Raw genomic sequence first — 23,815 nt, 5'->3', positions numbered from 1 at the left:
CTTGGTCTCTGTGGTTTCCACTCAGACAGGGTAACAGCTAGCTGTCAATCATATAAAGGTTCCAGACAGGGGTGTGTGCAAGGAGGAAAGCACAGACAGCTATTGGAAGGATTGTGTATTTGTGATTGCATAGATACAGTGTCAACTACCGTATAAATCACTCATATCTCTACGAGCTACTCGACAAAGCAATCTGCTCTAAGCCAATCATACTCACTCTACAGTATAACAGTCTATATGTACTGCTCAGTGTTGTCATGGCAGCAGAATGATGAAGTTTGAGAGGTAGAGAAAAACAAGGGTTCAACCCCTGCTGAGCTTAAAGGTCCAACGCAAACATTTTTATCTCAATGTCAAAACATTTCTGGGTAACAATTACGTACCTTATCATGATTGTTTTCAATTCAAATTGTCAAAAAAGAAACAAAAATATCTTCTTAGCAAAGAGCTATTTCTCATGCAAAAAATGTGCAAGTATTGTCTGGGAATGGTCTGAAGGGGGGTGGGGGTGGGGGGGTAAAACTGAAAACTAGCTGTTATTGGTAGAGGTTTCTTATTGGTCTATTAACTAATTTACCACCTGGTGATGTCACCGGGCAGGCCAGAACTCCATCCCACCAAAACAGGCTGACATTTCAGGCGTTGTTTTCAAACAGCTCTTAGACTAAAAAGGACATTATCCTCATTTTTACAATTTCACAATATTATTCCAACCTCATAGTGTGGATATATAGAAAAATCACATTGTTGATTACAATGGGCCTTCAAACCTGTGAATAAATGAAAACCTACTGTGTGGCAGTGTCACTTCAGTAGTAGTGTGGTGATCATTCCAGCAATTCGGTCTACTTGAACCAGGGTTGTGGTCAATTATGAATTTTGGAATTGACTCCCATTCAACTCATGAGTTGAAATTCAAATTGAATTTGAAACATACCACAGGATGTAGAATTTGAATTTGAGTAACAGGAAGTCAAATTTAATTGACATGAGAGTTTAATTGAATCTGACAGGACACACTTCCTGATACCAAAGAATACATCACTTTTCTGTGAAAACAACATTCATATTCTCTTTTAACCTTAGTTCTTAGAAAAGCCACTAATATTTCAACCAACAATTTCATTTGTTTGACTTCTTTTGGAAGGCTTTAGGGTCAACTTGAGGGTTAAACTAATGCATTCTGGGAAATGTATTTTTGTTTTCTCCCATACTGAACAACATTTATTTATTTGCATGTATATAATATATTTGATGTTTTATGTACAAAATTAATATTTGTATAGACAACACCTAATATAGAATAGCAGTGGCATTTACTGTAATTTCATTGAATTTCACTGAATTCAATTCTACACTGAACAAAAATATAAACGCAACATGTAAAGTGTTGGTCCCATGTTTTATGAGCTGAAATAAAAGATCCCAGAAATGTTACATTCACACAAAAAGCTTATTTCTCTCAAATGTTGTACACAAATTTGTTTATATCCCTGTTAGTGAACATTTCTCCTTTGCCAAGATAATCCATCCACCTGACAGGTGAGACATATCAAGAAGCTGATTAAAGGTGCAGCTTGTGCTGGGGACAAGAAAAGGCCACTTTAAAATGCCACAGATGAGAGTACAATTGCCATGCTGACTGCAGTAATGTCCACCAGAGCTGTTGCAAGATAATTAAATGTTCCTTTCTCTACAATAAGCTGCCTTCAAAGTCATTTTAGAGACTTTGGCAGTACGTCCAACCGGCCTCACAACCGCAGACCATGTGTAACCACGCCAGCCCAGGACGTCCACATCCGGCTTCTTCACCTGCAGGATCGTCTGAGGTGAGATTGGGTTCCTGAGGAGTATTTCTGTCTGTATTAAAGCCCTATTGTGGGGAAAGAATCATTCTGATTGGCTGGGCCAGGCCCACCCATGGCTGCACCCCTGCCCAGTCATGTGAAATCCATAGATTAGGGCCTAATTTATTTATTTCAATTGATTGATTTCCTTATATGAACTGTAACTCAGTAAAATCTTTGAAATGGTTGCATTTTTATCTGTATATATATCCAGTATATTTCCTTCAATTCAAATTGCAATTCTGTATCCTGTTTACTACTCAAATTCAAAATTCATGAATTGAAATTTACAAGGCATTCTCAATTAAATTCTGAATTGAGCACAACCCTGACCTGCACCATAATAGTAAGAATGCCAAAATATACCTTCTATACATACAATACACATACATGCAACAATACACATACATTACATATACAGTACATACAATACACACAAATACAATACAATACAATACATACAATACGCATACACGCAATACACATACAATACACATACAGCTACTTTTCAAACATACCAGCTCAGTCAGATGGTTCTCTGCTCACATCAACCTGTGTGCATGTCCGGGTCTCCTCTCCCAGGTGTCCTTAAGTGGTCCAGAGGTCTTCAGAGGTGCTTTCACACCACTAATTAAGGCACTACAGACAAGTCTTTCATGTATCATTGGTTTGAATTAGGTTTTAATTGATCCCCCATTCCCTTTATAACCTTGACAGTATGCGTTTTCCCCTCACACCACTAAGTTGAAGTATAGTACATGGTTGAAATAAGCACCGGGGCATCCAACACTAAGACTCCTCCAGTACCGTAACACAGACACTGCCAAAGAGTTAACTGCCAACAGTAGCCATAACAGTGGCAAAGAAAGCCCCCCCCTCCCACAAACACACTCTTTGATTTTATTATGCCTCTCAAAGCCTGGAGTCTCCTGGCAACCACTTCGTGAGAGTGAGGCTTGTGTTTGTGTGTCCAGCAGGCAGTTTCTCTGGTCTATTCAGATCTGACACCGGAGAAGAGCTTATCTTAGACCAGGGTACAATTAACCCCCCACACACACACACTGCTCTGTCTCACACGCCTACCGTACAGTAACATGTTCAGCATAGCAACACAGTAATTCACCAATTGCTTTAACAATCACTTCAACACACGCACAGACACCTACGAACACACACACACAGACGATGGGGGTGGAGAGAACATTGACAGTTTCCAAATATCTTTGTTACTCCCCTACCCCTCTTTCTAATGGTGAACCACACAGTAACCCAATGTCCAGCTGCCCTTAACACTTTTACACCTAACACAGTCAAATAAAACACTGACATACACTCTCTTGGATATCATTTTAAACACACACACGCTCTCCAGTGTCATGGCTGATTCTTCCATATCACTTAATGGCTAATGGCCTGGAATAATCTGATTTAGCTGATAACAGCTGCCGTCGATGGCAACAGGATCCAAAATTAGGTCTCCAAGACTTGAATAATAAAACAAGAAAAAAACGCTTTCAGAATGGGATTAACCGACTGCTAGAAACAGGTACCGACCAAGAATAGCTCCTTAACTCCATGGCAAATCCACTGTTACACAGAGCAAAAAGACAGACCTATATTACATGTAAAATGACAAAAGCAAAAGACCATTTTAAAATCTTTCCAAAATGTTTCAACTTTTTTATTTGAACATTTTGCGACCAAATATCTGTTAAATATTCACCATCATGTCTCATTGTTCAAGTTAGAATGTGAGGAAAAACAAAAGTCCCTGTATGTACACTCTGCTTTAGGAATGCCTCAATGGCCACATTAAGGCCCGGTGTTTTGGCTTTCACACGGACAGAGTGAGAGAGCGAGAGAAAGTGCAAGAAAGAGAGAGGGGGGGGGGGGGGGGGGGTGAAGAGAGGGAGAATTGACATCAGACACTCTGTGGCGGTAGCATGATCTTGGTGGGGGGGAAAAATACAATAAAATAAAAAATATCTGGCAATTATAGTCTGACCACCTGTAACTCTAAATGACCCCCCCCATGAAGCAAGACTTAGAAATGATACAGTCCCAAAAGCAGAATCGTAACATTGTACATATAAAGGGTTTCCTGTCCTCTGTTAAAAGCCTGGGTTAGTGTGGTTAACCCCGTCTATGTCACGGTCTTGAAGGTCTGGAGTATTAGGTTGGTTTGGTGGATGAGCCTGTTCGCGCTGACAAACACGTTTATCGCCCTGGAAACAAGCGGGACAGAGAGAGAGAGGGACACACAGGGAAGGTGGTGTCAGTCACAGGAAACCATGGCAACGCTGGGATTGATACAGTGCTTTGATCTGTGGAAATGTCAGGCTCCAGAGAATCAAGCCTAAATGTGATTTCACAGTGAATGGGAATGATTAAACAACCCTGAAAATGCCAAGTATCGTTTCTGCCACACAGTCACATGGTCAACTAAGCAGTACACCAGGCAAAAAACGCAGAATTATACCGAACTCTGCTTATATCACGCTATACCACAATAAACAGAAAAGTATTGAACTCTGCTTATATCACGCTATACCACAATAAACAGAAAAGTATTGAACTCTGCTTATATCACGCTATACCACAATAAACAGAAAAGTATTGAACTCTGCTTATATCACGCTATACCACAAACAAAGTTAAAATGCAGAGACTCAGACCATTGAGTGCTTTTGAAGTGACAGGTTGGCGTGAAATCTGTAACCCATCTCCGCTGTATCAGCACCATGGACAGCGCCCTACACAGTAAAGCAAGGCCGTTTTGGTAATGAATATAGGCTACAACAAGATAGATAGGGTATTCCCCCCCATCCACAGGACAGTAGTGGAGAAGGTGGATAGTTCCTCGGTGTACACATCACGGACAAACTGAAATTGTCCATCCACACTTCAGCGTGGTGAAGAAGACGCAGCAGCGCCTCTTCAACCTCATGAGGCTGAAGAAATTTGGCTTTTCACCTAAAACACACAAACTTTTTACAGATGCACAATCGAGAGCATCCTGTCGGGCTGTATCACCGCCTGGTACGGCAACTGCTCCGCCCACAACCGTAAGGCTCTCCAGAGGGTAGTGAGGTCTGCACAACGCATCACCGGGGGCAAACTACCTGCCCTCCAGGACACCTACACCACCCGATGTCACAGGAAGGCCAAAAAGATCATCAAGGACAACAACCACCCGAGCCACTGCCTGTTCACCCCGCTATCATCCAGAAGGAGAGGTCAGTACAGGTGCATCAAAGCTGGGACGGAGAGACTGAAAGACAGCTTCTATCTCAAGGCCATCAGACTGTTAAACAGCCACCACTAACAGAGAGGCTGCTGTCTACATAGACTCAAATCTCTGGCCACTTTAATACATTTAATACATTGATTTAATAAAGGTTTTACTATTCACTTTAAATAACGCCACTTGAATAATGTCTACATATCCTACATTACTCATCTCATATGTATATACCCTATTTTATACCATCTACTGCATCTTGCCTATGCCGCACGGCCATCGCTCATCCATATATTTATATATACATATTCTCATTCATCTCTTTACATTTGTGTGTATTAGGTAGTTGTTGTGAAATTGTAAGGTTACTTGTTAGATATTACTGCATGGTCGGAACTAGAAGCACAAGCATTTCGCTACACTCACACTAACATCTGCTAACCATGTGTATGTGAACAATAAAATGTTGATATGATTTGACAAACAGCCTATGTGAATGCACCACGAATACAACTTGTTCTTTCTTTCCACAGTGCATTTCAAAATGATCCTTGCTTGATGATGCCTAGAGAACCCTTTGGTTCATATCAATATTGCTTGATGATGCCTAGAGAACCCTTTGGTTCTATCAATATTGCTTGATGATGCCTAGAGAACCCTTTGGTTCATATCAATATTGCTTGATGATGCCTAGAGAACCCTTTGGTTCAATCAATATTGTTTGATGATGCCTAGAGAAACCTTTGGTTCATATCAATATTGCTTGATGGTGCCTAGAGAACCCTTTGGTTCTATCAATAACATGCTACCAGCGGGAATACTGCTTGGGTGAAGGCCTTGTCTGCGTTAGCATTGGACACAATGCAGAACTTCCGAAGTGGGAACCAAAATGATGCATCTGCGGTAAATATTACAGGCGGAGGCGTATCTCGTTATTCAAGTAGCCTATCACAGACGGGCAGCGTTTCCCCCCCGATTTTTATGGAAATACAAAGGAGTCAAACCTAACCGCCGGGTGGCTTTCCATGGCCCTCCCTACACACACACTCCTCAACGTGCTCTGTCCATGGTGCTGACACAGCACAGCAGATACAGATCACACACCAACCTGGCACTCAATCATTTCAACTTCTTTGCTTTAAAAAAAATATTATATATATATATATATATATATATATATATATATATATATAGGGACATAAAACTAAAACTGAGGGTGCACAAGTTTCAACTGAGGGGGTACAAGTTTCAACTGAGGGGGCACAAGTTTCAACTGAGGGGGCACAAGTTTCAACTGAGGGGGCACAAGTTTCAACTGAGGGGGCTAAGCTCCATTTTGCACACTCGTAGGCCTGACCCACAGTACACATTTTTGTTGCAGCCCCGGACAAGAACACCTGATTTAACTTGGCAACTAATCATTAAGACCCCGATGAGTTGAATCAGGTGAGTTTGTCCAGCACTACAATGAATATGTGTTCTGCCGGGGGCAGCGGAGGACTGGAGTTGGGCTGTCGGGGGCAGCGAAGGACTGGAGTTGGGAAAACACTGATCTAAATGATGCAGATGTAAACCCGCATGGGTGATATATTGTACGGGCCAGATGTAAACCCGCATGGGTGATATATTGTACGGGCCAGATGTAAACCCGCATGGGTGATATATTGTACGGGCCAGATGTAAACCCGCATGGGTGATATATTGTACGGGCCAGATGTAAACCCGCATGGGTGATTTAACTTCATTGGGATAGGGGGTGCTGTTGTCACTTTTTCTGGAAATCGTGTAATTTTTAAACGGCTTCCTACTCAATTCTTGCTCGTACAATATGCATATTATTATTATTATTGGATAGAAAACAGTCTCTAGTTTCTATAGCCGTTGAAATTTTATCTCTGAGTGGAACAGAACTCATTCTACAGCAATTTCCCTGACATGGAGTCAGATTTCACACATTTTGGCCCCTGATCTGGAGTCAGTTTAAAGGCCACTGTTATTGCTATGAGTATACGGACACTGCTTACGTCTTCCCCTGGATGCCTTTACGTGATGACGCTTTGAATGGTGTCGATTGCGCAATCACAGCCAGTATAAAAGAAAAAAACGTGTAGGTAGGAACTCTTTTCCAGATGCGCCGGACGCGCGGTGGACACCGACCTGCTCTTTTTCCAAGCATTAGTGTAGCCAGTAATATTTCTCCGGTCATATTTTTACTCGTTATAGGAGTTAAAAACATCATAAGGTAGTTAATTTAAACCGTTTTATAGCAATTTATATCCGTTTAGTGCGATTTTGGGACATTTATTTCTGAGACACTTTGAAGCGCCGGGCACGTTTCCAGTTCATGCTGAACGCAGTGGGCATTTCCACATGGCAAGAGGACAGCTTTCGACCAAAAGACGATTAGACCCAAGAAAGGATTCTTTGCCCAAGATTCTGATGGAAGAACAGCTCAAAGTAGGAACAATTTATTATGATAAATCGTGTTTCTGTCGAAAAATGTTAATGGCTTATGACGCCATCTTGTTAGACGTAGCTTCGCTTGGCGCAAACTGTATTGAAAAGTAAGGATAATTTAAAAAATGTAAATCAGCGATTGTATTAAGAATTAAATTGTCTATCAATCGCTGTCCACCCTATATTTTTTAGTCACGTTTATGAGTATTTATGTATACGACTAGATCACTGTCTAATATGGCGCACGACATTTTCTGACCAGCTGGGCTACTTTTCTCATTGTCTAACCATGATTTTGGTGGCTAAATATGCACATTTTCGAACAAACTGTATATGTATGTTGTAATGTGATGTTACAGGAGTGTCATCTGAAGAATTCTGAGAAGGTTAGTGAAAAAATTAATATATTTTGGCGATGTTTACGTTATCGCTCTCTTTGGCTAGAATCAATGCTGGGGTAATGTTTGCACATGTGCTATGCTAATATAACGATTTATTGTGTTTTCGCTGTAAGACACTTAGAAAATCTGAAATATTGTCTGTATTCACAGGATCTGTGTCTTTCGATTAGTGTATGCTGTGTATTTTTACGAAATGTTTGATGATTAGTAATTAGGTAAACACGTTGCTCTATGTATTTATTCTAGTCCATTTGTGACGGTGGGTGCAATTGTAAACTATGATATCTACCTGAAATATGCACATTTTTCTAACAAAACCTATCCTATACCATAAATATGTTATCAGACTGTCATCTGATGAGGTTTTTTCTTGGTTAGTGGCTATCAATATCTTAGTTTAGCCGAATTGGTGATAGCTACTGGTGTTGGTGGACAAAGAAAAGATGGTGTCTTATGCTAATGTGTTTAGCTAATAGATTTACATATTGTGTCTTCCCTGTAAAACATTTTAAAAATCGGACATGTTGGCTGGATTCACACGATCTGTATCTTTCATTAGCTGTATTGGACTTGTTAATGTGTGAAAGTTAAATATTTAAAAAAAATATTTTTTTTGAATTTCGCGCTCTGCCTTTTCAGTGGAATGTGGGAGGAGTGCCGCTAGCGGCACCCCAGTCCTAGACAGGATATTGTACGGGCCAGATGTAAACCCGCATGGGTGATATATTGTACGGGCCAGATGTAAACCCGCATGGGTGATATATTGTACGGGCCAGATGTAAACCCGCATGGGTGATATATTGTACGGGCCAGATGTAAACCCGCATGGGTGATATATTGTACGGGCCAGATGTAAACCCGCATGGGTGATATATTGTACGGGCCAGATGTAAACCCGCATGGGTGATATATTGTACGGGCCAGATGTAAACCCGCATGGGTGATATATTGTACGGGCCAGATGTAAACCCGCATGGGTGATATATTGTACGGGCCAGATGTAAACCCGCATGGGTGATATATTGTACGGGCCAGATGTAAACCCGCATGGGTGATATATTGTACGGGCCAGATGTAAACCCGCATGGGTGATATATTGTACGGGCCAGATGTAAACCCGCATGGGTGATATATTGTACGGGCCAGATGTAAACCCGCATGGGTGATATATTGTACGGGCCAGATGTAAACCCGCATGGGTGATATATTGTACGGGCCAGATGTAAACCCGCATGGGTGATATATTGTACGGGCCAGATGTAAACCCGCATGGGTGATATATTGTACGGGCCAGATGTAAACCCGCATGGGTGATATATTGTACGGGCCAGATGTAAACCCGCATGGGTGATATATTGTACGGGCCAGATGTAAACCCGTATGGGTGATATATTGTACGGGCCAGATGTAAACCCGTATGGGTGATATATTGTACGGGCCAGATGTAAACCCGTATGGGTGATATATTGTACGGGCCAGATGTAAACCCGTATGGGTGATATATTGTACGGGCCAGATGTAAACCCGTATGGGTGATATATTGTACGGGCCAGATGTAAACCCGTATGGGTGATATATTGTACGGGCCAGATGTAAACCCGTATGGGTGATATATTGTACGGGCCAGATGTAAACCCGTATGGGTGATATATTGTACGGGCCAGATGTAAACCCGTATGGGTGAGATATTGTACGGGCCAGATGTAAACCCGTATGGGTGAGATATTGTACGGGCCAGATGTAAACCCGTATGGGTGAGATATTGTACGGGCCAGATGTAAACCCGTATGGGTGATATATTGTACGGGCCAGATGTAAACCAGTATGGGTGATATATTGTACGGGCCAGATGTAAACCAGTATGGGTGATATATTGTACGGGCCAGATGTAAACCAGTATGGGTGATATATTGTACGGGCCAGATGTAAACCAGTATGGGTGATATATTGTACGGGCCAGATGTAAACCCGTATGGGTGATATATTTTACGGGCCAGATGTAAACCCGTATGGGTGATATATTGTACGGGCCAGATGTAAACCCGTATGGGTGATATATTGTACGGGCCAGATGTAAACCCGTATGGGTGATATATTGTACGGGCCAGATGTAAACCTGTATGGGTGATATATTGTACGGGCCAGATGTAAACCTGTATGGGTTATATATTGTACGGGCCAGATGTAAACCTGTATGGGTGATATATTGTACGGGCCAGATGTAAACCCGTATGGGTGATATATTGTACGGGCCATGGAAGAGAACAGCAGGGTAGAAACATAAAGGAGGAGGTTCTTACTTTCCATCTTTGAAGTAGGTTTTAAGTGTGTCGCTGAAGCTCTTGGAGTATTTCACAAACTCTTTCTTTTGGTGTTCCAGTGCCTGGGAAAAACAGAGGCTTTTTACTCTTTCAGAAGATAATGGAGAGGAAAAAACACAAGAACGTCTCAAACTGACAGCCGAGGGAGAAGGAAACGAGAAAATATCTTAATCGGCCTGTGTGTGTGTGTGTAGTGTGTGTGTGTAGTATGTGTGTGTGTAGTATGTGTGTAGTGTGTGTGTAGTGTGTGTGTAGTATGTGTGTGTGTGTAGTATGTGTGTAGTGTGTGTGTGTAGTGATAGGATAAAGTAATCCTTCTAACCCCCCCCCCCCCCCCCCCCCTTAAAAGATTTAGATGCACTATTGTAAAGTGGTTGTTCCACTGGATATCATAAGGTGAATGCACCAATTTGTAAGTCGCTCTGGATAAGAGCGTCTGCTAAATGACTTAAATGTAAATGTAAATGTAGTGTGTGTGTGTAGTGTGTAGTATGTGTGTAGTGTGTGTGTAGTGTGTGGTGTGTGTGTGTAGTGTGTGTGTGTGTGTAGTGTGTAGTGTGTGTGTGTAGTGTGTAGTGTGTGTGTGTAGTGTGTAGTATGTGTGTGTAGTGTGTGTGTGTGTAGTGTGTGTGTAGTATGTGTGTGTAGTGTGTAGTATGTGTGTGTGTGTGTGTGTGTGTGTGTGTGTAGTGTGTAGTGTGTAGTGTGTGTGTGTGTGTGTAGTATGTGTGTGTAGTATGTGTGTGTAGTGTGTGTAGTATGTGTGTGTAGTGTGTGTGTAGTGTGTGTGTAGTGTGTGTGTGGTGTGTGGTGTGTGGTGTGTGTGTGTGTAGTGTGTGTGTGTGTGTGTGTGTGTGTGTGTGTGTAGTGTGTGTAGGGTTCTCACCCGTCGGTTCTGGTACTGGTATTTCCGGAAGACAGTGTTGACTGTGTCCAGGAGTTCCTTGATGGCGCTGGCGATATCTCTGTGGACAGAGCATAAAAATTACTTTTTGGTTCACCAGCCAATGTGTCAGGTAGATTTTAAAATACAATACATGTATTACTAGTAAGAAGTAATGTAGTATATTATGTCATTACATTTTTTGTGACTCGAGTCTTTTAACCAAGATCTCACGAGACAAACATATTCACCTGCCCCTTTAAGGGCCGGAGGTTACCGTGGTAGTGCAACTCGAGTCATGTTGGTCCCTGTGAGACTGAGTCTGACTAGTAGAAGCTTTGTCTTCTCTTCCCTAGCAGTTGAAACTCAAACATAGAAAAACAACCTAGCTTGTGAACAAAACTATGGAAATAGTCAAGAAACACAAGGACAAAATTTCACTTCAGTTTCAAGTATATTAGACCAACTTCTATGGCTGAATCTTTCACTCAGTTCTTCACGTGCAGACAGCCCCCAGCCAGGCAGAGTTTCAGCACCAGGTGGAATAGGCTACATAGGATTCTTAGTTCTTTAGTCCACCGTGGCTGGTGAAATGAAATCTACCCGCATTTGGCAGGTGTTCATTTTAGACAATGACTACAACAGCAGACAGACATCTTGAACCATCTCACCTCTCTTTAGGCCAACAGCAGTCAGACATCTTGAACCATCTCACCTCTCTTTAGGCCAACAGCAGTCAGACATCTTGAACCATCTCACCTCTCTTTAGGCCAACAGCAGTCAGACATCTTGAACCATCTCACCTCTCTTTAGGCCAACAGCAGTCAGACATCTTGAACCATCTCACCTCTCTTTAGTCCAACAGCAGTCAGACATCTTGAACCATGTCACCTCTCTTACTCCTTCACCTTCCCTCCATCCTTACCCCCTTACTCTCAGACACTCTCATTCTTCTCCTCTTCCCTCTCACTTTCCCCCCTCCTCCCTGCACTTTTAAATACAGCAGAATTCTACTATGTTCCAAATCTATTTTTTCTAAATATTCCACTGACAAAAGTTACTTAGAGTGACTCAACAAACACAAATTCAATTTGAGAACTGGCAAATTGAGCCAAGACAGAAACAAGCCCTGAAAGAATAAGTCTAGGGGAGAAGAATTGTGTGTGTACTACTTGAGACTTAGTATTACATTGGAAAGAAAACGGGAACAAGAGAATGAGTGTGTTTTTGGAGAGCTGTGTGCTTGTGAAGTGTTAATCACATCACTGAGGGTGTGCTGGGAGGTCTGCGAGCGAGTGTGTACTGACTTGATGGTCTGTAAGAAGCGTACTCTGTCGTTGATCTCGTCTGGGATCTTGCTGAGGATGTGTTTGAGTGCCCGAGCCTTGTCATTCAAGTCCTGGAACTCCTGCTCTGGCCTGTCAATCATGAACTCTATACACACACACACACAGGAAGAGAGCCACAGCCTTAGTCACCATGGAGACAGTCATGTCAACAAAAAGAAGCGGTGGAATGTAGAGAGCATTCCAGGCCCTGACAGAACAGCCCCACCCAGAGAGCAGTCTGTGTGTGCGCCTGAACGCGCATGCACACACACACACACACTACTTTCAGTGTGTGAGGAAAGTTAGAAAAAGGTGCCAATGCAGTGTAACCTTGCTGACAGCAGGAGGTACAGAGCCTTCAGAAAGTAGTCACACCCCTTGACTTTTTACACATTGTGTTACAGCCTGAATTTAAGATGTTGTCACTGGTATACACACAATAACCCATAATGTCAAAGTGAAATTATGATTTTCAAAATGTTTACTAATTAAAAACTGATATCTTGAGTCACCCCTTTGTTATGGCAAGCCTAAATAAGTTCAGGAGTAAATATTTGCTTAACAAGTTACATATTAACTTGCATGGACTCACTCTGCGTGCAATAATATTGTTTAACATACTTTTGAATGACTACCTCATCTCTGTACCCCACACAAACAATTATCTGTAAGGTCCCATCAGTTGAGCAGTGTATTTCAAACACAGATTTAATCACAAAGACCAGGGAGGTTATCCAATGCCTCGCAAAGGGCACCTATTGGTAGATAAAAAATACATTGAATATCCATTTCATCATGGTGAAGTTACTAATTACACTTTGGATGGTGTATCAATACACCCTGTCACTACAAAAGACACAGGTGTCCTTCCTAACTCAGTTGCCAGAGAGGAAGGAAACCGCTCAGGGATTTCACCATAAGGCCAATGGTGGCTTTAAAACAGTTAAAAGTTTAATGGCTGTGATCAACATTGTAGTTACTCCACAATACTAACCTAATTGAAAGAGGGAAAATAAGGAGGACTGTACAGAAAAAAAATATTACAAAACATGCATCCTGTTCACAATAAGGCACTAAAGTAATACTGCAAAAAAATGGGGCAAAGAAATTCACTTTACGTCCTGAATACAAAGTGTTATGTTCAGGGAAAATCCAGCACAACATCAACGAGAACCACTTTACATATTTTCATGATGGTGGCTGCATCATGTTATGGGTATGCTTGTCATCGGCAAGGACTAGGGAGTTTTTTTGTGATAAAAAGAAACAGAATAGAGCTAAACACAGGCAAACTCCTAGAGGAAACATTGGTTCAGTCTGCTTTCCAACAGACAGAGAGAAAACTCTTATTTCAGCAGGACAATAACACAAGGCCAAATCTACACTGGAGTTATTTACCAAGACGACATTGAAAGTTCCGGAGTGGCCGAGTTACAGTTTTGACATAAAATCGGCTTGAAAATCTATGGCAAGACTTGAAAATGGCTGTCCAGCAATGATCAACAACCAACTTGACAAGAGCTTGAAGAATAAAAAAAATAAAAAAAGTGCAAATATTGTACAATTCAGTTGTGCAAAGCTCTTAGACTTACCCAGAAAGACTCACAGCTGTAATTGCTGCCAAAGATTATTCGAACATGAATTGACTCAGGGGTGGTAATACTTATGTGAATGAGATATTTCTGTATTTCATTTTTAATACATTTGCAAAATGTTTTTTTTTTTTTAATTCAAAGCTTTTACTTTGTCATTATGGGGTATTGTGTGTAGATGGGTGAGAAAACAAATCTATTTCATCAATTTTGAGTTCAGGCTGAAAAAACAAAATGTGGAATAAGTCAAGGGGTATGAATACTTTCTGAAGGCACTGTTTATTTAGTATTCAAACAGAAGCAAAGACGGTGTGACTGTGTCCGTGTGTAACTGTGTGTAACTATAGCTGAGCTTCTCATTCTGTGCACATAAATTCATTACTACCATCAATCAGGCCATGCAGGAGAGAAAATTCAAGCCTGGAGGGAAGAAATGTCTCACAGGAAGGAGAGGTTTTATTAGTGGAGAAACAGCACCATCCTGAGGAGAGAGACGGTACTGTACACAGATGCACAATACCTAACATCATCTAGGACTAGGTTATTCACTGCAGAACAGAGAGAGACACACAATCAGAAACAGACAGACACACACCTTCCACATCGTCTGCAGCCATTCGCAGTAGTGACTCAGTGAAGTTGACCTCCACTTTCTTCTTCTCCAGGATCTTCATGATGATGTCCTGGGTCAGCCCTGGGTTCTCCTTCTCAGCCTGACAATCAACCACAGAACACACATCAGGCTCTGCTAATCAACCACAGAACACACAGTCTATGACAACAATGTTTCCCCTAGCATTTTGTCATGGGGATAAAAAAAAGAAAGAAAAATAACTGTTTTAAAGCAAATTTCCTATAATTCTGCACATTTTGCAAACGTAAACAAAATCAATGGGGGGCCCCATGCCATGACATTAGGAGAATTGTAGATTCACCCTGACTCTCATTTTTATTTTGGCAATTGTTATTTCCGAAAGATTATCTTTAAAAAAAAATATATAGCTTCATTATCTTTTCGACATACTTTATGTGTTTGTTTTTTAAATATATTTTTGGAGTGGCGGCAATGATTTAGGAGCAGAGCTAAATGAATAGGGGAAACACTGGACAATAAGCCACAGAACATATGCAGACACACACCAGGCATTACTAATCAACCACAAAAACACACACATCAGTCTATGATAATAGAACACAGACCCATGATCAGAGTTAGACACTGTCAATCAAAGTCAATCAGATGTGAATCAGTGGAACCCTCATAGGGGTGTTTAACGAAGCTAGTTAGATCTACTCTGGGTTTTCTAAAGCTAGACAGTTTCAGTTAGCTTCACATTCCAGCTCAGGCTTCCTCTATGATAGGAAGGCGGCTATGGATCCTGCACCTGCTGCTAATTCAAGACAGTCCTCCAGCAGGCTATGGTGGGAATGGGCTATTAGAAGAGCAGTCTTTCTTCGTGTCGACGGTTATCTTGAATTGAATTGACCAAAGTGAGCTCCTCTATCCCGTCTCAAATGCCCTGTCGCCCTCCATGTATAAACGCTGCCCCGTCGCCCTCCATGTATAAACGCTGCCCCGTCGCCCTCCATGTATAAACGCTGCCCCGTCGCCCTCCATGTATAAACGCTGCCCCGTCGCCCTCCATGTATAAACGCTGCCCCGTCGCCCTCCATGTATAAACGCTGCCCTGTCCCTCCATGTATAAACGCTGCCCTGTCGCCCTCCATGTATAAACGCTGCCCTGTCGCCCTCCATGTATAAACGCTGCCCTGTCGCCCTCCATGTATAAACGCTGCCCTGTCGCCCTCCATGTATAAACGCTGCCCTGTCGCCCTCCATGTATAAACGCTGCCCTGTCGCCCTCCATGTATAAACGCTGCCCTGTTCCCTCCATGTATAAACGCTGCCCTGTTCCTCCATGTATAAACGCTGCCCTGTTCCTCCATGTATAAACGCTGCCCTGTCGCCCTCCATGTATAAACGCTGCCCTGTCGCCCTCCATGTATAAACGCTGCCCTGTCGCCCTCCATGTATAAACGCTGCCCTGTCGCCCTCCATGTATAAACGCTGCCCTGTCGCCCTCCATGTATAAACGCTGCCCTGTCGCCCTCCATGTATAAACGCTGCCCTGTTCCTCCATGTATAAACGCTGCCCTGTTCCTCCATGTATAAACGCTGCCCTGTTCCTCCATGTATAAACGCTGCCCTGTCGCCCTCCATGTATAAACGCTGCCCTGTCGCCCTCCATGTATAAACGCTGCCCTGTCGCCCTCCATGTATAAACGCTGCCCTGTCGCCCTCCATGTATAAACGCTGCCCTGTCCCTCCATGTATAAACGCTGCCCTGTCGCTCCATGTATAAACGCTGCCCTGTCGCCCTCCATGTATAAACGCTGCCCTGTCGCCCTCCATGTATAAACGCTGCCCTGTCGCCCTCCATGTATAAACGCTGCCCTGTCGCCCTCCATGTATAAACGCTGCCCTGTCGCCCTCCATGTATAAACGCTGCCCTGTCGCCCTCCATGTATAAACGCTGCCCCGTCGCTCCATGTATAAACGCTGCCCCGTCGCTCCATGTATAAACGCTGCCCCGTCGCTCCATGTATAAACGCTGCCCCGTCGCTCCATGTATAAACGCTGCCCCGTCGCTCCATGTATAAACGCTGCCCCGTCGCTCCATGTATAAACGCTGCCCCGTCGCTCCATGTATAAACGCTGCCCCGACGCCCTCCATGTATAAACGCTGCCCCGACGCCCTCCATGTATAAACGCTGCCCCGACGCCCTCCATGTATAAACGCTGCCCCGACGCCCTCCATGTATAAACGCTGCCCCGACGCCCTCCATGTATAAACGCTGCCCCGACGCCCTCCATGTATAAACGCTGCCCCGACGCCCTCCATGTATAAACGCTGCCCCGACGCCCTCCATGTATAAACGCTGCCCCGACGCCCTCCATGTATAAACGCTGCCCCGACGCCCTCCATGTATAAACGCTGCCCCGACGCCCTCCATGTATAAACGCTGCCCCGACGCCCTCCATGTATAAACGCTGCCCTGACGCCCTCCATGTATAAAACGCTGCCCTGACGCCCTCCATGTATAAAACGCTGCCCTGACGCCCTCCATGTATAAAACGCTGCCCTGACGCCCTCCATGTATAAAACGCTGCCCTGACGCCCTCCATGTATAAAACGCTGCCCTGTCGCCCTCCATGTATAAAACGCTGCCCTGTCGCCCTCCATGTATAAACGCTGCCCCGTCGCCCTCCATGTATAAACGCTGCCCCGTCGCCCTCCATGTATAAACGCTGCCCCGTCGCCCTCCATGTATAAACGCTGCCCTGTCCCTCCATGTATAAACGCTGCCCTGTCGCCCTCCATGTATAAACGCTGCCCTGTTCCTCCATGTATAAACGCTGCCCTGTTCCTCCATGTATAAACGCTGCCCTGTTCCTCCATGTATAAACGCTGCCCTGTCGCCCTCCACCTCCTTACCTTTATAAACGCTGCCCTGTCCCTCCACCTCCTTACCTTTATAAACGCTGCCCTGTCCCTCCACCTCCTTACCTTTATAAACGCTGCCCTGTCCCTCCACCTCCTTACCTTTATAAACGCTGCCCTGTCCCTCCACCTCCTTACCTTTATAAACGCTGCCCTGTCCCTCCACCTCCTTACCTTTATAAACGCTGCCCTGTCCCTCCACCTCCTTACCTTTATAAACGCTGCCCTGTCCCTCCACCTCCTTACCTTTATAAACGCTGCCCTGTCCCTCCACCTCCTTACCTTTATAAACGCTGCCCTGTCCCTCCACCTCCTTACCTTTATAAACGCTGCCCTGTCCCTCCACCTCCTTACCTTTATAAACGCTGCCCTGTCCCTCCACCTCCTTACCTTTATAAACGCTGCCCTGTCCCTCCATCTCCTTACCTTTATAAACGCTGCCCTGTCCCTCCATCTCCTTACCTTTATAAACGCTGCCCTCAGGGTCTGTGCTGCCGACAGGTTCACTCTCTCCAACTGTAAACACATTATCACTGCATCAAAACACTTCTTACGGATAGAAATTAACATAGCATATACACATCTCACAAACAGATACCATCTTCTAATTAACATAGCATATACACATCTCACAAACAGATACCAACTTCTAATTAACATAGAATATACACATCTTCTCATTAACATAGAATATACACATCTCACAAACAGATACCAACTTCTAATTAACATAGCATATACACATCTCACAAACAGATACCAACTTCTAATTAACATAGAATATACACATCTTCTCATTAACATAGAATATACACATCTCACAAACAGATACCAACTTCTAATTAACATAGCATATACACATCTCACAAACAGATACCAACTTCTAATTAACATAGCATATACACATCTCACAAACAGATACCAACTTCTAATTAACATAGCATATACACATCTCACAAACAGATACCAACTTCTAATTAACATAGAATATACACATCACAAACAGATACCAACTTCTAATTAACATAGAATATACACATCTTCTCATTAACATAGAATATACACATCTCACAAACAGATACCAACTTCTAATTAACATAGAATATACACATCTCACAAACAGATACCAACTTCTAATTAACATAGCATATACACATCTCACAAACAGATACCAACTTCTAATTAACATAGCATATACACATCTCACAAACAGATACCAACTTCTAATTAACATAGAATATACACATCACAAACAGATACCAACTTCTAATTAACATAGAATATACACATCTTCTCATTAACATAGAATATACACATCTCACAAACAGATACCAACTTCTAATTAACATAGAATATACACATCACAAACAGATACCAACTTCTAATTAACATAGAATATACACATCTCACAAACAGATACCAACTTCTAATTAACATAGAATATACACATCTCACAAACAGATACCAACTTCTATTTAACATAGAATATACACTTCCCACAAACTAGGAAAGCACACACCTATACTAATTACCACAACACGAAAACACTTCAAACTGCATAGTTAGTAGCTACATACATGGAAAAGCCATCTCATTAGCTAACACTGCAGACAACAACAAAAACAAACAGCATTGAACAAAACAAGCCTGTGTGTTATTGGTTTCTCTCTCCTTGTGGGTACTAGGAGTCCTTACAAGGAGAGTAAAACAAGTGGGGACATTTTGTCAGTCCCCACAAGGAAAAGTGGTAATTTATGGTTTAGGAGTTTGGGTTTACGATTAGGGAAAATAGGATTTTGAATGGGAATAAAATGTTTGGTCCCCGGAAGGATAGTAGACGTGTGTGTGTGTGACTAATACCTGGACTAGCTGAGTCAGTGAAACAGCAACCTCCCCACATTAAAGTGGCCACAGGGAACTCCTTTGCATCATCAGAGAGACACTGGTGCTACACACAGTAATTATCACACTCCTCCATCCCTCGCTCTTCCCTACCACCCTCACCCCTTTAAACACAAACTCCCGCTGCTCTCTCTGTGATCTGTGACTACCCGTCTTCTTCCTGTCTCCATTCCCTCGGTTTTTATCTTCCTGCCAAACTGACACCTATATGACCCTTGAAAATCTGATTCATTTTTTCGCCGGATTCTGTTCAAATTTCATTTTCCTCCTCTTTGTTTTTCTAGATTTCTGTTTACCCCCATTTGTTCAGGTTCTCACTCTCAAAAGCAGACTGTTTTAATAGAAAAACAACACAATTGGAAGTTCTGAGTCCACAACAAAACAGTTGTCATTAAATTAGCATCACCGATAACAGCAACACAAAGTGGTAGACAAACGCTCTCACACAGAAAGGGGCGTTGCTGTGCAGTTTCCTCTTCAGCAAGATGAAGGAAAGTATGAATCCCTGATGCATTTTGTTCATGTCATATGACAATCTTGGCCAAATTACTGAATTTTCAAATAAATTCAATACATTTAGTTCATCAACAAAATTTTTGAATATGGCTGAATTCTGTTTTTATGTCTGTATTCCGTGATTCTGTCCACAACACACATTTTATAGAGATCCATTTACCCTGTCCCTATTTATCCTATGCAACCACACTCTCTCCCCCATCCCTCCCTCGTGTCTAAGGGTAGTTACATTTGTGTTATAACCTTAGAGGCCATAGCACGCACACACCCCATTCAAGAAACACTACATCCTGTCTTTACCAAATCCTTTCCTCCTTACCTCGTGGAAGACGGGGTACATCACAGTGTAGAGTGTCATGGAAACCATTGAGGTCGTCTCTGCTTCATTCTTCATCTCTTCCATTGTCATCCTCGTCCAGAGGCCAACGTTTCTGTATGTGTGTCTGTATATGTGTAAGGAGTGAAGGCTGCTACCGGGGCAGGGCTCACCTCAATCACTCACTACAACACTCAGAGAAGAGAAGGCTGTGGGGGCAGGACCTGAGGAGAGAAGACGGGAGGAGAAAGGGTATGAGGGATAGAATGGGAGGCAAAGGACAGAAAAGACAATCCAACATTACATAGCCTACTTCATCACTATAATACCTCATTTAGGCTATTTTCATTGCTTCTGGGTGAGGTCTAAATTTAGGCCTTGTTTTTCTGTCCTAGTAATGTCTACGTCAACAAACAAGATCTAGCCTCGGAGGGCGATGACATTATATAACCAGGTAAACATTCCATCTGGCTCCGGTTCAAAGTCAAACATGTGGTGCAGGGCGGTGGGTGTGGAGAGACAGAGACAGACACAGAGCCTAAGCTCTACAATACACCTGCTCTGCCTGTGTACACCTGCTCTGCCTGTGTACACCTGTGCATCTGAACAAGCATGATACGTTTCTCTTTCCTCCTACTCTGACTGACACTTTCAGCAGCATTATCTACTGTATGACGTCACCCTGGGCCATCACCAGACAGCACTTCACTGTGTGTAACTGGATGCAATTTCAGGCCAGGGAGGGAGTGTCAATGCTGCCCTTGTTCTGCAGATACTGACTGACTGAGTAGCCCGACTGAGTGACGGTTTCTTTCCCTCTGTCACTGCGATTCCATGACTGAGCCCCAGCTGACGAAAGGTGACAGTTCTATTTCTGGCCAGGCAGGCAGTGTCTTCAGAGGGTGTTAATAAAACCATAGCTAGTGGCTGCTCTGAGCACTGCTCCCAGGTCAGCTTCACCCCTATTTATTCCTTTCAGACCAGGATGGAGGCAGGGAAAACTGATCCTGGAGCAGAACACAAGCACAACTTTTCCCTAGAGCACTGCTGAGACTCCACGTGTCAAACTCATTCCACGGATGGCCAAGTGGCTGCGGATTTTCCCTCCTCCCTTGTACTTGATTGATGAAATAAAGTCAGTAATTAGTAAAGAACTCCCTCACCTGGTTGCCTAGGAGTTATTTGAAAGGAAAACCCACAGATACCATTGACACCTACAGCACCCGATGACACAGGAAGGACAAAAAGATCATCAAGGACAACAACCACCCAAGCCACTGCCTGTTCACCCCGCTATCATCCAGAAGGAGAGGTCAGTACAGGTGCATCAAAGCTGGGACGGAGAGACTGAAAAACAGCTTCTATCTCAAGGCCATCAGACTGTTAAACAGCCATCACTAACAGAGAGGCTGCTGTCTACATAGACTTGAAATCATTGTCCACTTTAATAAATGGATCACTAGTCACTTTAATAATGTTTGACTCATCTCATATGTATATACTGTATTTTATATAATCTATTGCATCTTGCCTATGCCGCTCTGTCATTGCTCATCCATATATTTATATATTCTTATTCCATTACTTAGATTTGTGTGCATTAGGCATTTGTTGTGGAATTGTTAGATATTACTGCACTGTCGGAACTAGAAGCACAAGCATTTCACTACACTCGCATTAACATCTGCTAACCATGTGTATGTGACCAATAAAATGTGATTTGATTTGGTTTTTACTAGACTCTCCATGGAATAAGTTCGATACCCCTGCCTTAGGCAATGTCCCAATAATCTCACAACAAGGTTCCATTTCTTGACTCATTTTCTTCATGGTCACTGATTTGAAAGGACTTGATAGCAGCCTTAAGGCACCATAGTGAGACTAGACACATTCCACCCATCAGTGAATAGTGGGGGGACAATGGCTGAGGAAAGGAAAAGGATTGGACACATTCTTTCTTACCTAACACTATGCTCCTCTCCGTTGACTTATCTGGCCAACTTTACTGTGGGCAATACCTGATTAGATGGGCTACTGGCCTGCAGAACATGACGGTCTCAATTGTCTTGTCTGTCATGGTACAAAGACCAACCTATACATCTAAGTCCATTAATATGTTATTTCAGGCAGTAATGCCTTAATCACATTGTAAAAATTTATAGGTTTATTACTGGCTGTTAAACCTAATTTTATGTCCACAGAGTCATTTGTCACATAAAGTAAGGCGCGTGGACGGCTGACTGATCAGATAAGCCAGCTGCTATGGAGAAATGTACAGCAGTTACAACACAACAACAGATGTCTCTCAAATTAGCTAATTACATTTCCAACTACTCATGACATTTTATTATAATGATGTCATCGTTTGATGAAAACTGCGGTGTAATCATTTGTCCAAACACCAGAGTTTCTATGGAACAAATTCAGATAACATAACATAAGGTTAACATAACTCGTTTCGTTCGCTTCCGTTGAAGAGACCATTTTTAATAGAATCGGCACAATAAATAGACCCCTAGACTCTGTCTTGACAGGGCTAACGCAGTTCACGCCACTATGATAACGAAGTGACTTTTTCGTAGCAAGTTAGGCGACAGGTTAAGGTTAGGAAAATGCTTTCCTAACTTGCTAAGAAAATCACTTTGTATAGAAGTGCGGTGAAAAGAGTTTGTCCCGTCTCGACAGACTGAGACTGGCTAGCTAGCAGCTACCTTGCGACGTTGACGGAATCGGTAGCATTGTCGATAGCCAACCAGTTACGTAAGCAAGCTGAACCGAGGCTAGTTAGCCAACTAGCGCTTAGCTACGTAAACAAGTTTCGTCGATTGTTAGCTAGCTAGCTATTTTAGCAAGCTGGGTGTCACCTGCCACTGGCAGTACCAGACTAAGAATCTTAACTAGCTAATTTAAGTGTAGCTATATAATAACCACAGTTTCGTTGCTTGTAGTTAGTAATTTCATTGTCCTAATCCACCGACACACATCTATCTATCATGATCACCTGTTAGCTAGACATACTCCAATAACAATGAGGGTAATTTCTAAATAGTAGTTAGTTGCCATAGCCAATCTGTAGGAATCATTATCCAGGAAGGTAGCTATGTGTGTGAATGCGCTAAGTTACTAACGTTAGCTAGCTAAACAAAAACAATTTTCTAACGTTAGTTGGTGAAATAGTAACGTTGCCTTTAGCTACATACCTGTTTACACCGTGATATGCTGCTTATTTAGACCGAAGTAGGCTCATTTGCCGTGACTAGCATTAGCTAGTCGAGTGTTTTCTTTTCTCATTCAAAGACGGAAGTTTTCTGTATGATCAAACTGTCTGGGCAAGGTTTTTTTCAGCTGTCCACCAAATGGGTTGACGGTTGTAGTTTTTTCTTACGTCTCCAATTATGGCAGTGATAAAGGCATAGTAACTATAAAACTACAACTCCCAACTAGTTCAGACAATTATGTGGCGTCCTACACGAAACAACTAAAGCATCAACAGGCTTATTTAGCCAAC

General features: G+C 42.8%; 1 protein-coding gene across 1 annotated transcript; it reads right to left on the bottom strand.

The window, feature by feature from the left end:
- Positions 1-3,496: 3,496 nt before the first annotated feature.
- On the bottom strand, positions 3,497-23,637 carry LOC120018011 (programmed cell death protein 10). Its single transcript, XM_038960964.1, has 8 exons — positions 23,508-23,637; positions 20,311-20,531; positions 18,036-18,089; positions 14,666-14,783; positions 12,458-12,584; positions 11,154-11,232; positions 10,247-10,329; positions 3,497-4,072 (listed from the first exon to the last, which is right to left on the bottom strand). Exons 2-8 carry the CDS (start codon positions 20,398-20,400, stop codon positions 3,991-3,993), a joined length of 633 nt encoding a protein of 210 aa, XP_038816892.1. The 5' UTR covers positions 20,401-20,531; positions 23,508-23,637; the 3' UTR covers positions 3,497-3,990.
- Between the last annotated feature and the right edge of the window lie 178 nt (positions 23,638-23,815).

The sequence above is a fragment of the Salvelinus namaycush genome, chromosome 23 (assembly GCF_016432855.1).
Source record: "Salvelinus namaycush isolate Seneca chromosome 23, SaNama_1.0, whole genome shotgun sequence".
Classification (NCBI taxonomy): Eukaryota; Metazoa; Chordata; class Actinopteri; order Salmoniformes; family Salmonidae; genus Salvelinus; species Salvelinus namaycush.
The sequence above is the reverse complement of the archived record's forward strand: the minus strand, read 5'-3'. Positions and strand labels throughout refer to the sequence as shown.

Excerpts from the sequence above, each read along its gene's own strand:
- LOC120018011 (XM_038960964.1), bottom strand. The coding sequence starts at position 20,400 with ATGACAATGGAAGAGATGAAGAATGAAGCAGAGACGACCTCAATGGTT. Across the intron at positions 12,585-14,665 it reads GGCTGCAGACGATGTGGAAG|AGTTCATGATTGACAGGCCA; the intron begins GTGTGTGTCTGT and ends GTGTGTGTATAG. Across the intron at positions 11,233-12,457 it reads CGCTTCTTACAGACCATCAA|AGATATCGCCAGCGCCATCA; the intron begins GTCAGTACACAC and ends CTCTGTCCACAG.